Source organism: Xiphophorus maculatus, chromosome 14, assembly GCF_002775205.1.
Source record: "Xiphophorus maculatus strain JP 163 A chromosome 14, X_maculatus-5.0-male, whole genome shotgun sequence".
Lineage (NCBI taxonomy): Eukaryota > Metazoa > Chordata > Actinopteri > Cyprinodontiformes > Poeciliidae > Xiphophorus > Xiphophorus maculatus.
In genome coordinates this window covers 24,327,671-24,343,755 of record NC_036456.1, presented here as the reverse complement: position 1 = coordinate 24,343,755, position 16,085 = coordinate 24,327,671, and the positions used below count along the sequence as shown (strand labels likewise).

The 16,085-nt window shown below is 40.3% G+C and overlaps 1 protein-coding gene across 1 annotated transcript; it reads left to right on the top strand.

Moving 5' to 3' along the window:
* The first annotated feature begins 358 nt into the window (after positions 1–358).
* LOC111610902 (CD276 antigen-like) lies at positions 359–3,012 on the top strand. The gene is made up of 5 exons (XM_023345972.1): positions 359–461; positions 574–936; positions 1,910–2,251; positions 2,738–2,872; positions 2,999–3,012. The coding sequence occupies exons 1-5, from the start codon at positions 359–361 to the stop codon at positions 3,010–3,012; spliced, it is 957 nt and encodes a 318-aa protein (XP_023201740.1).
* The last annotated feature ends 13,073 nt before the right edge of the window (positions 3,013–16,085 follow it).

Genomic DNA, 16,085 nt, shown 5'->3' with positions numbered 1-16,085 from the left:
TGTTTTGTGAAAACTGAGCACTTTTATACATGAGGCCCCTGGAGAGGAGACAGAAAGGGAGGCCCCGTCTCTCACGTCATCAATGAAGAGAGTTAGGAATTGCCTTCATGTAAACCGTTACTCAGTTACTCTGCTGACCCTGCTGACCCTGCTGGCTCCCAGAGGAGGAATGCATCGACAAGAAGACAAAAAGAAAGACCAGCAAATGTTTTAGAGGAGAGAGATGATTTGTGCTGTGATTGATAAAATCCTGTAATAGAACAGCTACTGATCTTTATTTGTTTATGCCCTGAGATAAGTATGATCTAAATGAAGTCAGGCTGAGTTATGAGTCCAGTTGTTCCTTGTATTGTTAGTGATGATGTTCCTGATGTTCTGCTGCCTCTCCTCCTCTTCCTCTCTAAGGATGAAGATGATCTCCAGGATCCTGCTGCTCCTCATCCTCAGCTCATGTCTCTGTGGTCAGTCTCCATCTTGTCTTTGTGACAGAAAGCTCTCTAGATGGAGCTGAAAGACTCCCATGTTCCAGTTCTCCGTGTGTCTGCTCCTCTCTTTCCCTCTCTGTCTCCTCAGCAGCAACATTTGTAGTGAATGTGACACAGAGCAGCTATCAGGCAGAGGAGAACCACAGCATCACTCTGGAGTGGACCTTCACCACCAAGACTCAGGGATCCTGGAGGGAACTGTTCATCATCTGCAGCTTGGTGGCTCCTCATAAAGAATCAGTTCTCTATCAGGTCCACGAAGGTGTTGAGATTCCAGAGTCTCAGGATAAACAGTTTTCAGGACGAGTCCAGATTGACAAAGACGTCCTCAGAGAAGGACGAATCAGACTCCATGTGTCCAGACTGAGGACTGAAGACGCTGGTCTGTATCTGTGTGACGTGAAAACTGAAGATGGATTCAACAATGCTGAATGTCGACTCATCGTTACTGGTGAGTCATTTGGTCAGAGTTTTCTTCCTTTCTTTGAACTTTTTAGGTCTTTGTTGAGCATAAATAGAAACTGTTTATTAGTGAAATGCTTTAGCCTCTCTTTATTAAAACTTATGTTTGATCACATCTCTAAGCACTAGAGGTCAGTAAGTTGACCTCACCATAGAGTGGTGATTCTAGATCAAATTCACCTGAGAAGTCAGCTGATCTAATAGATGAAAACTGTGATTCTATCACAATACTGCTGAAGACAAAAGTTCAACATCTTAATTTTATTTCATTATTAAAGTGAAACTGTGAAGGTAAAAAATTAAATTGGTTCAAGGAATAAATCTGTAAGCAAATAAAACTCTCAGCCAAACAACCAACCAGAGTCAGGAGAAGGCTCTTAGTGCTGACAATCACCATCTTGTATGTGCTGCTCACACCTTTCTCCCTGCTCTTGGCTACAGCTCCTCCTCCACAGTGAAGCGCTGTGAGTGCATAAATTTTAGAAATGTAAATGAAGGACGACTACCACAGCTTCTCAGGGCCATGATCTCCACGGTCCGAGTCTCCTGACTCTCACAGGGTTTGGTACTCGCAGCAACGGTACATTTTAGTTTATGGGGTGTTTTTCCTAAGCAGTGATCAAGAAAGCAGTCATTCATACACAGAGGTGTGTTTTGTTCAGGGCTGATCCAAGGTGATATGGGGTCCTAAACTCAACATGAGTTATGTGGTACAACACAAATCTTAACATTTCAAATGAAGATTTAAAGGAAATAGCAAGTTTACTTTGTAAAAGTGCACAAAATAATCTTTACATTTACAGAGGTAAATAAAAAATGAGTAGATATACATTTGTAAACAAATAAAAAAACATTTATTTTGAAAAACCTCTATTAATGGTATGAATGTTAGCTGAACAACTAACAGGACGTCACCAGGATTTTTAGTGCTGATTTTTTAAAATCTTTGTTTATTCTTCCAGGTCAAGAGAAGGTGGTTGGTGGTCATGACTTGATACATGCAAAGGTGGGAGACGACGTTATTCTGCCATGTCATCTGGAGCCTCCATTTGACGTGAACAGTCTAACAATCGAATGGAGATTCCAGGGTCAAATAATACATTTGCATCACAGTGGAGCTAAAGATGATAAAACTTCAGACCCAAAGTACCAGGGCAGAACCTCTATGTTCCATGATGAGTTTAAAAAAGGAAACATTTCCCTCAGATTGATCAAAGTAACCAAGGAGGATGAAGGGAATTATACTTGTTTTGTTCCCAAACTGCAAAGTCAAGTCAGGAAGGTGAAAGTTACTCTAAAACTTGGTGAGTTATATAAAATTAAGATAATTTAAGACAAACCAGATAAATATATTGATGTCTATAACACTTAATGTAATTCCTCAACATATGAAAATGGAGCCCAAGGCAACTTTCCTGTTCCTGGAGGTAAATACAGTATGTTTAACTAGATAACCAGTGGTTACTGGAACTCTGACTTAGTTTTAGACTTTCTTTGTTACCTGCAGTGATTTTGGCTCTTTGGGTTGAATATTTGTCTTCCAGCTTTTCCTATTGTCACATGTTGATGTGCAGTTGGGCAAAGCAGATAAATCCTAAATACCTTTTGATCTGCATATTGGTGTATAACTGTGTGTGTGTGTGTGTGGTGCAGTAAATGTTGACCCCTGAATGATGAGGTGACTGTTGGTTCACAACTTTTATCTCATTAATAAAACAAAAATATTCAAAATTGAATTCAAAATATTCAAAAGCGGAATTTTAAAAACCTGTTTTTCTTTTTTGTCACAGGATCTGATCCTGGAGTTATTGGTGGTGTTGTTGTTGGTGTTGTTATTGGAGCACTCATCATCCTCGCCTTCATCACATACTGTGTTGTACGTCACCTCATAATCTATGTTGTACGTCGCCACAGAGGTAAACAAAGTAAGTCAGTCATTGTCTTTGTAAGTCTTGCAGGATTTTGGTGAATTAATGATTCTCTCCATAAATGCATATTTCCAATTGATAGAAAATTATAGTTTTTAATAGTTTGCAAAAACTGATCTGAAGCTGAAGAGAAGTAAAACTCAGAAACATGGAGCTGTCTGGATAAACATGTGTAAGAAAAGTTATGCAGTTTTCACATATTTATCAATATCTGTTGGTGTTTGTCTGAAAAGAAAAGAAAAACAAGAAACCAAATTATTATGAGTAACTTTTTTCTCTTTCAGGTCTTTGTTGTTTATTGTAGCCTTTCTGCCTGCCCAGGTTGATGAAACATTTTTACCAGACAAAAACTGTTAAGGAGAATTAAATATTGTCACTCATTTATATTGTTAAGCTAAATATTCACTGTTGTTTACTTTCTGTTGTGTACAGTTTTTCCATGCTGGAACAACAAGTCTCAAAATGAACAAGGGAGAAATGATGGAGGTATGGAAATGGAACAATTATGTAATAATTAACTTATATTAATTATTTACTTTATTATTTTCCTGCTCATTGATAAACTAAGCAGGACTGCAGTCACTGAACATCACAGCTGAGCATCAAACCAGGAAACTGAACTTCCTTGTTGGTGACTGAATCTGACTGACTAGATAATTTGATGTAGCAGCAATGAACTGGTGACCTGACTGGTTTACTCCTGGCTCACCAGCTTTCCCACTGACCTGAACAGTGATATGCAGGTTTAGACCAGAGGTGACCAACCTGTGGCCCCGGATCTGGACAACACTAAAGAAAAACAGCCAAGAATCAAGAAAACAAAATCCAACAACATTCATCCATAAAATGCTATAAATAAATCTATTAAAAATTGCAAACACATAACTCAGATTTTCTCTTCTTTGTTGTGTTTTCTTCAACAGAGAAGCTTATAGCCAATTAATACATGTTTAATATTATAATTACATCAGACCAATTAAAATAAAAGAAACTAGAGATTAATGAAAGACGTGTTTTCTACCTTAATGAAAGTTTTATTTAAAAGGTTATTTTAATCTGACAAGCCTCATCTGAATATACATTACATATTCAATTTAATATGACTATGTTTACATTTTTATTTTAATATGCTTTGGTTTCTGGATTGTCTTATTTTTGTCAACAAGCATCTGGAAACAAATGAAAGACAAATAATTTTAGAAAAAGTCAAAACTTTACTGCTTTACTTTATTTGTTGCTGATTGATGATAATTTTCTTTTGAAAAACTAAAAATGACAGAATTCTGTTTTTATTCAAGCCATCTTAATAATAATGTTACTTTGGGATATCAAACAATCAGAAGAAGATGATTTTATTGAAAACATTTTGTTTTGTGTTTCATAGATCGCAGAGGAAATGGTAACCAAGGAGATGAAGCTGAAGAAAAACCTTTACAGGACCTGGGAAAATCAAACCAAAGTGTCTGAATTCATCATTCTGACCTGAAATCTCCTTCATATCACTTGTTGGTATGAAAGCTGTTGCATGTATAGAACTGTGAATAATAATGAAAAAACTGTATGCATTAAACCCAAAAGCAAATCCTTCATATTAGATCAAAGATTTAATTATCTTTTCTTGAGATAAAAAAAAGGATGAAGAATCATGTAAGTTAAAAAAGAACATTTTATGTCCATAACTGTTTCTGTAGTTTAGAGTCTCTTACTCAGCTTTTGAAAACTGATTTTTCTTGAAAAGTATTTTTTAATACATTCAAAAGTTGACAGACTTGATCCCCAGCTTGTTCCTACAAAAGGTTTTTAATTTAATTTCTGTCAGTGAATCTTATTTTTAATGCTCACACTCTTGTTATGCTCAAAGCCTCGTTACCTCTTAAATGAGAAGGATCAAACCACTCACCCAAATTGTTCTGAAGGCCATGTTGTAGTTCCTAGCTTCGTCACCAGGTGGCGCGGCCGTCTGTGAGTAGTAGTTCTTTTTCAAACCAAAACATTGTTTGAGAAGCCGTGCAGGTCAGCGGACGTGGTGTTTGAAGGTGGTTTTGTTATTTTGTTTGAGTGTGCGTCCATATGAATGGTAGGTTGCAGTGTAACAGACGTATAACAGCGTTATAACCCAAATTATTTACCTTATCCCTGCATTTTATGACATAGTCGTCAATTTTTAAAGTAAAATTTTGGAATTTATTTATTTACTTTGAATGAAAGTCTTGAAAAAACATCTGAGATGTTGATGCTTTCCAACATTCATCATCCAACACTAAATACAAACATATCAATCTTTCTACTAAACCGACAGCAGAAACTCACATCAGATAAATATGTGACTGTTTCTATCCTGAAAACAAAAAACAGAGAAGATGAAAGATTGTCAAATTCATTTATTTCTTTTAGGACTGTAGAAAAGAACAGTGAAACTCCTATCATGATATTAAGTATCAGGATTATTTTATTTGCTTTATCCTCAGATTAAAAAAATGGCTTTAATGCAAAGAAAAAAACTGTAACACTTTATTAGACATGGTGTGCATAAGACTGACATGACTCTATCATAAACATGAAATAACACCTGAAGGAGTCTTCATGAATGTCTATGACTGTTGTCATGAAGTGTCATTAGGTAAATAATGACACTTTTAATATAAAGTTGCTCTAAAAGTTGCTTTAAAAGTGTCAGCTTTGCATTATTTTGTAAATAATGACACTTCAATGCAAAGTTGTCATTTTAATAGACTTTTAATGCAACTTTTAGAGCAACTTTGCATTAAAAGTGTCATTATTTACAGCAGTGGTTCCCAAAGAATTTCTGGACCCTCTATGGCAGGGGTCACCAACACGGGGCCCGCGGGCCCCCGGTCGCCCGAGAGGACCTTGTCAGTCGCCCACAGAGCAAGTTCTTAAAATATCCATTGTCATTAGGGAGCACTGCCAAATAAATTATTTTATTTAATGTTTTTACATTGAATTAATAACATTTGTTTATATTTTGATTTTTTTTAAAAAGTAAATTACAAAAAATGTTTAAAATAAATTGCTTTATGCATAAAACTCTTCTCTATGGTTAAAGTTCAGAACTGCACAGACGCCTGCAGGATTTTATCGGAGGGCAGCAGCGCCTGCAGCTGCTCGGCTGCAGCAGCTCTGCCTACCTTAAGATTTTCCTTGAAGTAAAAAAAGAAAAGAATAATTTCTGAAATTTTTATTATTGAACTCTCTTTACAATTAACAAAATTGTGGAGGATAAAAAAGATCTTATGTGTCAAAACATCTTGTACGTAGCACAGGTCTGAGTCTGTGGGGGTCAAAGGGCACGCAAAGCTTAAATCTTATTGGTCAGTTTACTTTTGTTTATCTGGTGGCTTGGCGCTTTTTCTGATAAAAATGAATGACAGGAGTTTGAACCTCCCGTAGTTCTACGAGCGGTTTGGATGTCGCTGGAGCTTTTTACAGTGTCGGTTCTGGCGGGTCGCCGGTTTCTGAGCTTCTTTGATGTTTACCGAACTGGAGAGCTGATGAGCCACCCGTTAGCTGACATCTGCCGCTCTTCCTGAGCGTCGCGCTAAGACTGTGGCTTAAACAATTTAATCTAGTCGAAACGTTTCCCACAAGAGTAAAAATTAAGCAAACATTGTTGCTTCACCTTCTCCTCCTTTGGACGTCTGACATCACCTGAACCTGGGAATCAACATCCTCCTCTTTCCGTGGATCTCACAGCTTCGCTTCCTTGTCTTTATGATTTAGCATCGTTTGTGTAAAAAAAAAAAAAATTGTGCGCTGCTTTAGTGGTTTAGGTTTGTGCTGCTTTTGTGCGACGCGCTCATGATGAGCGTTGGAGAGGTGGTTGTGCTCTTGCAGGTCAGGTGCAGTGATAGTTTTGTACCTTCCGATCTGTCGGACTTTTTTTTTTTGTGTCCAAACTTTTGGTCTGAACTGTATATATATATATATATATATATATAAGAAAAATGATTGGTATTTTTCTTTTTTTGTTTTTAATGCTTTCTAAAACACTAAAACATTGTCTGTTGTATTAATAAATGTTTTTGCATGTTGTAAAATATGAGCTGAGAAATTTTGATTCTTGAAAATAAAAACCCTTTAAAAATATTGTTGCATTTCTTTCAAATATATTATTCAAACCTAATTCAATATATTCTCAGAGATCTGAAATGCTTTGCCTGTACAAATGTAACCACAGAGTTTAAGATGAAGCAGGAAGCAGAGCGGCCATTTTGTCAAAGCCAGCCTGTTTGTCCTGTTATTAGCAGCCAGATCCAAACAAAAAACAAACCAAAACACTGAAGCTGCATGTACTTGTGTTGATCTATCTGTGAATCTATTTTAATTTTCCTTGCACTAGTTTTGTGCCACTGTAGGCCCGTTTCAGAACACAAAAACACCAATGATACTCTGACCCAAGATAATGGACAGTACTGGTTCTGTTAGATCTCTGTGACTGTCCAGTACAGACTTGTGTACTGGTTTTGATCCAGTAGATCACAACAATCTCTTTATGCTTTGTGCCGTAAGGATCGAGCAAACAGCACCAGGCAAGTTTAATTTATATTTATATTTGAAAAACTGCAGTTTGAATAAATTATTTCCTCACAAACCACAGCTAGACATGGAGTACCACAGAGGTCACTGATTGGACCAGTTTGTTTGGCCCCAAGGAGACACAGATCAGTCCTAATCGTTCCTAATAAATCAGGAACCTGGGGAATCTATTTAGCAGGGAGCTTACTTTTATTCCACAAATCAAATATATATTCAAAACTGGATTTGCCTCTGCTTGGGCTGCCACCTTATCGTGGTGGAGGGGTTTGAGTGCCCCGATGATCCGAGGAGCTTTGCTGTCTGGGGCTTTATGCACCTGGTAGGGTCACCCAAGGCAAACATGTCCTAGGTGAGGGACCAGACAAAGCGCAGCCCAAAGACCCCAATGACGAAAGAAAACATTGGGCTTCGTGTTCCCTCACCCGGACGTGGGTCACCAGGGCCCCACTCTGGAGATAGGAGGGGGGGCACAATGGTGAGCGCCTGGTGGCCGGGGTTTTTCCCATGGAGCCCTGCTGGGCTCACCTTAAAGAGGAAACATGCCCCCCCCTCCCATGGGCCCACCACCCGTGAGAGGGGCCAAAGGGGTTGGGTGCATTGTGTGATAGGTGGCGGCCGAGGGAGGGGACCCTGGCGGTCCGATCCTCGGTTGCAGAAGCTGGCTCTTGGGACGTGGAATGCCACCTCTCTGGTGGTGAAGGAGTCGGAGCTAGTGTGTGAGGTCGAGAGGTTCGAGCTAGAAATAGTCGGTCTCGACGCACGGCTCTGGTTCTGGAACCAATCTCCTTGAGAGGGGCTGGACATACTTCCACTCTGGAGTTGCCCAAGGTGAGAGGTGTCAGGCAGGAGTGGGCATACTTGTTGCCTCCCATCTCAGCGCCAGTATGTTGGGGTTTACCCCGGTGAACGAGAGGGTAGCCTCCCCCCGCCCTCCGGGTGGGGTGACGGGTCCTGACTGTCGTTTGTGCTTACGGTCTGAATGACAGTTCAGCTTACCCACCCTTCTTGGAGTCCTTAGAGGGGGTACTGGAGAGTGCCCCTCCTGGGGACTCCCTTGTTCTGCTGGGGGACTTCAACACTCACGTGGGCAATGACAGTGAGACCTGGAGGGGCGTGGTTGGGAATAACGCCCCCCCCCAATCTGAACTTGAGCGGTGTTCTGTCGTTGGACTTCTGTGCTCGTCATGGATTGTCCATAACAAACACCATGTTCAAGCCTAAGGGTGTCCATATGTGCAATTGGCACCAGGACACCCTAGGCCGCAGTTCAATGATCAACTTTGTCATCGTTTTATTGAATCTGTGGCCGTATGTCTTGAACACTCAGGTGAAGAGAGGTGCGGAGCTGTCCACTGACCACTACCTGGTGGTGAGTTGGCTCCGGTGGTGGGGGCGAAAGCCGGTCAGACCTGGCAGGCCCAAACGTGTTGTGAGGGTCTGCTGGGAACGTCTGGCGGAATCCCCTGTGAGACGGAGCTTTAACTCCCATCTCCGGCAAAACTTTGAACACGTTCCGTGGGAGGTAGGGGACACTGAGTCTGAGTGGACCATGTTCCGTGTCTCCATTGTTGAGGCGGCTTATCGGAGCTGTGGCCGCAAGGTTGTCGGTGCCTGTTGCAGTGGCAACCCCCGAACCCTTTGGTGGACACCTTTCGATGAGGGATGCTGTCAGGCTAATGAAGGAGTCCTATCGGGTCTTTTTGGCCTGTGGGGCAGCAGCTGATGGGTACCGGCGAGCAAAGCGACATGCGGCTTGGGTGGTTGCTGAGGCAAAAACTCAGGAGTGGGAGGAGTTTGAAGAGACCATGGAGAAAGACTTCCGCATGGCTTTGAGGCGATTCTGGTCCACCATCCCACGTCTCAGGAGGGGGAAGCAGTACAGCACCAACACTGTTTATAGTGGGGATGGTGTGCTGCTGACCTCTACTCGGGACGTTGTGGGCCGGTGGGCAGAATACTTCGAAGACCTCCTGTACCGTAAAAGATCAAGAAGTCTTTTGGCAAATGCATCCCGCTGATAGATTCGCTTCCTTATAAACACAGTTTGGTGCATCAGTGTCATTTCGAAACAGTTCCTGTATCGGTCACATGACTTGCTGGAAGCAATACGCGCACCAACACGGGGTTTTGGTCTCTGGGCTTGATGCATGCGCCGACGCATCGGTGTTGCCGGACGCATCACTAAGTACCAGTCTGGCTGCTGTTGAGGGCAGCGAGTCACCTGACTGGTCGCCGTCAAGGATCAGGGGGCCGGCTGTAGGAGGGGGAGCGGCTGGATCGCTGCCGAGGTTCGCCAGGGACCGGAGGATCGGTCGGACCGAGCCAAAAGGATTGGGAGCAATAGAGGACCGCACCCCCCCTTGGGCCAGCTAAGAGTCTATGTTACAGACTTGTTTATTGACTTTGCCGTCAAGGACTGCCTACGTCTCCTTTAAATTATTCACCTTTTAAATAAATTACTGTAAATTTTATTGGGCTGTTTTAAAACTCTGTCCACAATCCCTGCAGTTATTTATTAGGTACACCACTCGGGTGCCACAGAAATACTAACTTTCTCTGCTGAGCAGCTTTTACTCAGAGCTTAGAGCGCCACCATGTAGAGAAAACCACACATTGCAGCTTCTAAGTTGTGTTTTTACTCCTTTCAGATCCTGTTGAGAATTAAAAAGCTGAAGCATGAAGGCGGTTCATACTGGTGGATTATAAAACATCTCTGATGTTTGTTTCTAAAATGTCTCCAGATTATATTATTATTATTATCTATTTATTATATGTCTCCACCTGAGCACAGCAGCTCCTCCTCTTCCTCTGTGTTTCACTCTGCAGCTTCACATCAAACTTTTTATCCTCCTTCTTCTGAGGATTTCTCCTCCGATCGAAGCAGCTTCAGGTTCAACATCTGGATCCAGGATGAGGAAATAAAGAGTTAATACAGTGTTGGATGTTCAGGTCAGCCTGTGATTAAATGTGACTGAATCCTCAGAGACGTTCAGTAAAGATGTTCAGAATAAACAATTAAAGAATCAGAGAATATGAATCCAGAGAAACTCTGACATTTGCTCCAAACTGATGGCATAAAGACATTTTTCCATCCAGACTCATTTCCACTCGATCATTTCTCCTCTGATATCAGTTTTCCTTGTTTCCAGGCAGATTGTGTCTCTTCACGTGTTTCAGGTTCAGCTGCAGATTTTCAGTCACTAAAACTGACTTTGTTTCTTTGAGCAAATGAAACTTTAGTGCAGACACAGAGCCACGCTGGGCAGCGTGTTCAGATGGAAATGCCAGACATAATTCTTGGTTCACAGAGATAAATCCTTCTCACTGCTCACTCAACGCTCCTCTTTAAGCACAACTACATGTTATACCTGCAGTTCACATAGAGCTGCACAGCAGAGCAACACGGTGGGGTTTAATCTGGACTCCTACCTCGATGTCGGAGGTCGGGGGGCTTATAATGCGCTGGGGGAAACCCTGGATATATGTACAAACATCAATGACTCCTGGATTTCTTGGCTTCTCAGCCTTTCTCTAAGGGAGCCCAGAGACCCTGCGGAGAAAACCCCTCCAGGATAACAAGGCAGTGCCCAGGAGGGGCACTCTCCAGTACCCCCTCCAAGGACTTAAAAAGGCTGGCTAAACAGTCAGAACCCGACCCAAACCCGTAGGTAGAGGGAGAGGCTGTCCTCTTGTTCCCCCCAACGTACAGGCACCAAGACGGGAGGCAACAAGTCAGCCCACTCCTGCCCAGCGCCTCTCACAAGGGGCAACTCCAGGGTGGGAGAACATCCAAACCCTTTCAAGGAGACTGGCTCCAGAACCAGAGCCATGCACTGCAGTGAGTCCAAAGAGTTTTTGGGTTTCTAGTGGCTCGTATTTTTGTGACAGTAGGCAGACAGGAAGGAGGGCGAGGAGAGGGGGGAAGACATGCGGCAAGGGTCGTCGAACCCTCAACGTCCGTTTCCAGGACTAAGGCCTCCAAACGTGCTGCGTGCTAACCCCCTGCGCCACCACAGCACAGCCCGAGTCCGACTATTTCTAGCCAGAGCCAATGGGCTCTTTTCGGGCTGAGCCCGGTCGGGCTCTGTGGGTTAGAGCTGTAAATTTGCTAAAAACAAACCCAACCTCACTGTTTTTAGAGTAAGATGTTTTTTGGACTCTTTAAGATTGTGCACCAACTCTAAAGCTATGAAACTTATAACCTTAAGCGATGAATTTGATTTGTAATCTATTATTTATTTATTTTTTTTCCTTTTAAATTATTTAATTTAAATACCCTTTAATTATATAATTTAAGGGTATTTAATTAAAATACTTGAACAGAAACATCGCTCTAATTTTACAGGTTAATAAAGTCGGTGAAGGAGGAGCCAAACTAAGAAGGAAAAGTTTAAAGAAGGAGACAAAATACTTGATGGATCTGGATTTATTTATGCTTAAATGTTTTTAAAATTTATGTAACTCAGTTTCAATTTCAGAAACTTTGCTCTCATATTGAATGAAACTTTTTCTCTTTCTGTAATTTACTCTCATGTTACAATTCATATATATCAGCAGAAACTGTTTGGATAAAAAAAAGCTTTAAATGTGTCCAAATTCTTCATTATATTCATATTTCTCCAAACACAAAAACACATTTTAGATTTCTGATGCTTCATGACAAATTCAAAGAAACTTTCGCAAAATGAAAAAATTTCCTTCATGTTTTTCTGTAACTTTAATGTCAGTGAATCAATAAACTGATTGCAAACGTCTGTCTGTGTGAACTTGTGTTGTTTTAAAGATAAAGTTCATTTAAACAAACAAAGTCTGCAGAAATCTCAGAGCAGCTGGAAAATAATTTAGTTTCTAAGTTTTGTTAAGAGAGATTAAGACTAAAAATACATTTAAATATTTGCTCATATTTTTCTCACATAGGAGAAAATGAAATAGAAATAAATGTTTTAATTTTGACACACAGGTGGTCATGATACGGGCTGATACTCTGTTGGATTGTAAAGACTCTGATATTATTATTATTATTATAAAGTTTGTGTGTTGATGCTTATATAAGAAACAAACAGCAGAATTAATCATTTTAAATAACAAAAGTTTTATAAAGTAGAAAAAAGTCCAGTAAAAAATTGATCAGCTGATCGATGTCCAGATATTTAACATTTCTGAAGCAGCAGCTCCTCTTCATCACTTTCTATAAATAAACTCATTCAGCCTTAATGTGGGTTTTACCTTTTTGTTTTTTGTCCAATATGTTATTATATAAACAAAATAAAACATAAATTTTATCATAAATTTTAGAAGATAAAACTTAACGTTGAATCTTAATGATGGAAAAAGTATAAAAACAGAACAAATCAAACTGAACTGATCCAGTCAGTCCATCACTCAGACCTTCAGCTCTATACGCTCACAGTTCCTAACTCCACCACCAGGTGGCGCTCCAGTATAACCCTTGATGGTAGAACTGGTCTGAGGTCAGATCCAGCAGCTGGATTGTTTCTGCTGAGGTCCAAACAGCTGCAGCTCATGTTGGAGGTTAAAAGCTTCTGCAGTGAATCAGGTTCTGACAACATGAGGGAAGAAATCTGGATTGATTTCCAGCAGAACCATCAGAACCAGAACCAGTGGAGCAGATCCAGAGCTTCACTGGTTCATCAGCTGCTGCAGCTTAAAGCAGCTCAGATCAGGGTTCTGGTTCCAGGTTCTGGTTCCAGGTTCTGGTTGAGTCCAGAACGTTTGTTTCCAGCAGCCAGCGGGTCAGAACCAGCTGCAGCTGGACGGGTCAGAACCAGAACATCACTATGCTGCTGGTTCATGAACAGAAGGAAGAAAATCAGATCAAACCTGAAACACTGAACGTAAAAAATAAACAACAATCTTAGATTAAATTATCTTTATTGAGGCTCATTTATGTCGAGTTTCAGTTTTAAAATCTTTCAGCTGCTGAAAATAATCGACCAAATAAATGAGTTTGTTGTGTTGATGCTACAAATCTACATTCCTCTCATTCTGATCAAAGTGTTTCCAACGATAAAGTGACTGAAGTCTCTCTTGTCTCTTTATCATTACTAAAATAAACATCTGCTGGCAGAAAACATTTCACTAAAAAATAAGAAAGAAGAAACATCAGAGCTGCTGCTGTCAGTCCCACAGTGATGATGATGATGATGATGATGATGATGATGATGATGATGATGATGATGATGATGATGACCTTTCCTTATTCTTCTGGTTCTGGAGTCAAAGTTGGTCTCTGAGTTTGGATCTGATCAGCAGCTGCTGGGAGAGAAATCAGAAATATTTATTAATATTTGATGAAAACTGAGATCCAGGAGGATAGGTATTTCTATTTTATGCTGAAAGTAATATGACCAAAAAAATAAATAAGAAACAATATTATCTAACTTTTGGTTTTACATTAAAGGCTTGTGAATCTCCAACCTACAGATGAAACATTTATCATGAGGTTTGGGAGACGATACACTTCACCTCATGTTTTCACCACAGGGACATTAACACTGTGAGTACCAGAGAAGGGTCCTATGTTAACATTTCTACCTTTGGAGCCCAGAGACGGGTCGACTGACCTCAAGGATTTTAGCTAGCATCCTATAACCAGTTTTGCATGATTTTCCACTCCTCCTTTCTGGTCTGACGGTCAACGGCCACGTTTACAATTGAAGAAGGGATGCTAATTTGAGCCATCAGAATCGTCAGTTTGGACTCAGGTCTTTCGACCCTCTTTCGGGACGTCAGGGGAGAGGTCGAAACCCTGGTACTCCCAGTCACCAATGACATTAAGTGAGTAAAGAAAGTTTATGCAACAAAAAGAGAACTCAGCTCTGACCGACTTTACTAGGAACCTCAACAAAGGAGAAGTTGAACTGTTTCTATTCATCACTTTTGTTTGTTTATGTGGCTGAAGAAACCTTAATTCTACATTAAATTATATGATCTCATTTCCTTCTTCACTGCAGGCCAAGTTTACTCAGCAACATCTCAAGTTCAGTTTTGTCACTATATTTCCCAGCATGCCTCTGGTTCATTTTCTACACTTTAACAATGAAAAACTGAGATCTGGAGAGTTTCTCTGAATATATTCAGTGCAGAGCTCAGAAAATACATTCAGTTGATAGAAAATCATAAAATAATCATCATCTTCACATCATTTATTATAAACAGTCTGAATTCACAACAACATCAAGGCTTTTATTTAGATAATAAAACTTAGAAACTGTAGTTCTGTCTGCAGTATTTCTAGGATGAAAACTGTCCAGATCCTTTCAGAAAGTGAAACATTTATTTTCTTCACATTCAGGACGTCCCAGTTTCAGACAGAGAGACTGAACTGGTGGAACTGGGAGGATTTATTTAAACTGAAATGAACCATCAGAGTTTAAATATCAAAATGAATCCATCCAGATTCTGGGACAAAGTCTGTCAGAGACTCTGAGGTCCAGATGTTCTAGAAATGTTACTGAAACTCTTTTCCTGTCAGACTGACTCTGGTTCTGAATGTGGTTCTGGTAGAGATCAGAGTCTCTGGGTCGTCAGGAGGAAGCAGAACAGAACCTGATTCTATCAGACTGTTGGACTTTAGATGACAGGAGAACAGATCCGTCCGTCTGTCTGTTCATCGTCTGTTTCTGTCGTTTCCTCCTTCAGTCTCTCCTCTGTCAGGATTTCAGTTTGGTTTCATGTTGTTGTTGATCTGCTGTCACTAAAACCAGCTGGTTTAAATATCAGAGGATTCAATCTTCACATCACAACTAATCAGAGAAAGTTTTCATTTCTTTGGAGGTTTTGGATGATAATATTCACCCAAACAGCAACTGGGACCTGATGGGACTTGTTGTCTTTTAATAATCAACAGGCAATAATAATATAATAATCAGGTTTTGCCTGATTGGAGGAAATCAGGCAAAATGACAGTTTCTGAGTTTTAGGATTCAAAATGTTTTGTAGAGACAAAGAGAAGAGAAAAACTGAGGAAAAGATCCTTGATGATGTTGTGAATTCAGACTGTTAAGGAGGAAGGAGTTTCATTCCAGACCTTCTGATTCTCTCAACCTGACCAGAGAGAAACGTCTGGACCAGCAGCAGCAGCAGCAGCAGCAGCAGCAGCAGCAGCAGCAGCAGGTTGCCAGTGATTTCTATTGTACCAACATGTCAGGGTTTCTGTACTATTGAACTATTTAGATAGAATAAACAATATATTCCCCTTCTATATTGCTATTATCTACTGTGGAGGTTAAATTAATACCACAACCCAGAACAAGCAGGAAACTCCATAAAGTTTCTAAATTCATAAATGAGCTGAAATAAACAAGCATCCATCTCAGATCTTATGCAGGAGAAACAAAACTTACTGATCTTAGTTAACCTGTGCATCTCTTTTAAATTGTTTTGTATTTGTTCTAATCTTAAAACATAAAAAATATTCATTAGGATCAAATTTTGACCTGAATGGTTTTATTATTCTGTATAATCTGTGTTAGTGGTTCAATCCAATGACTTTAATTCTCCAGATTCTCTCATTAAACTTTATTGATCACTGATGTGAGAGACAGTCTGAGCATCAAACCAGCAGCTTTGCTCTCATATTGAATGAAACATTTTCTCTTTCTGTAAATTTCTCTCATGTTCCAGTTCATAT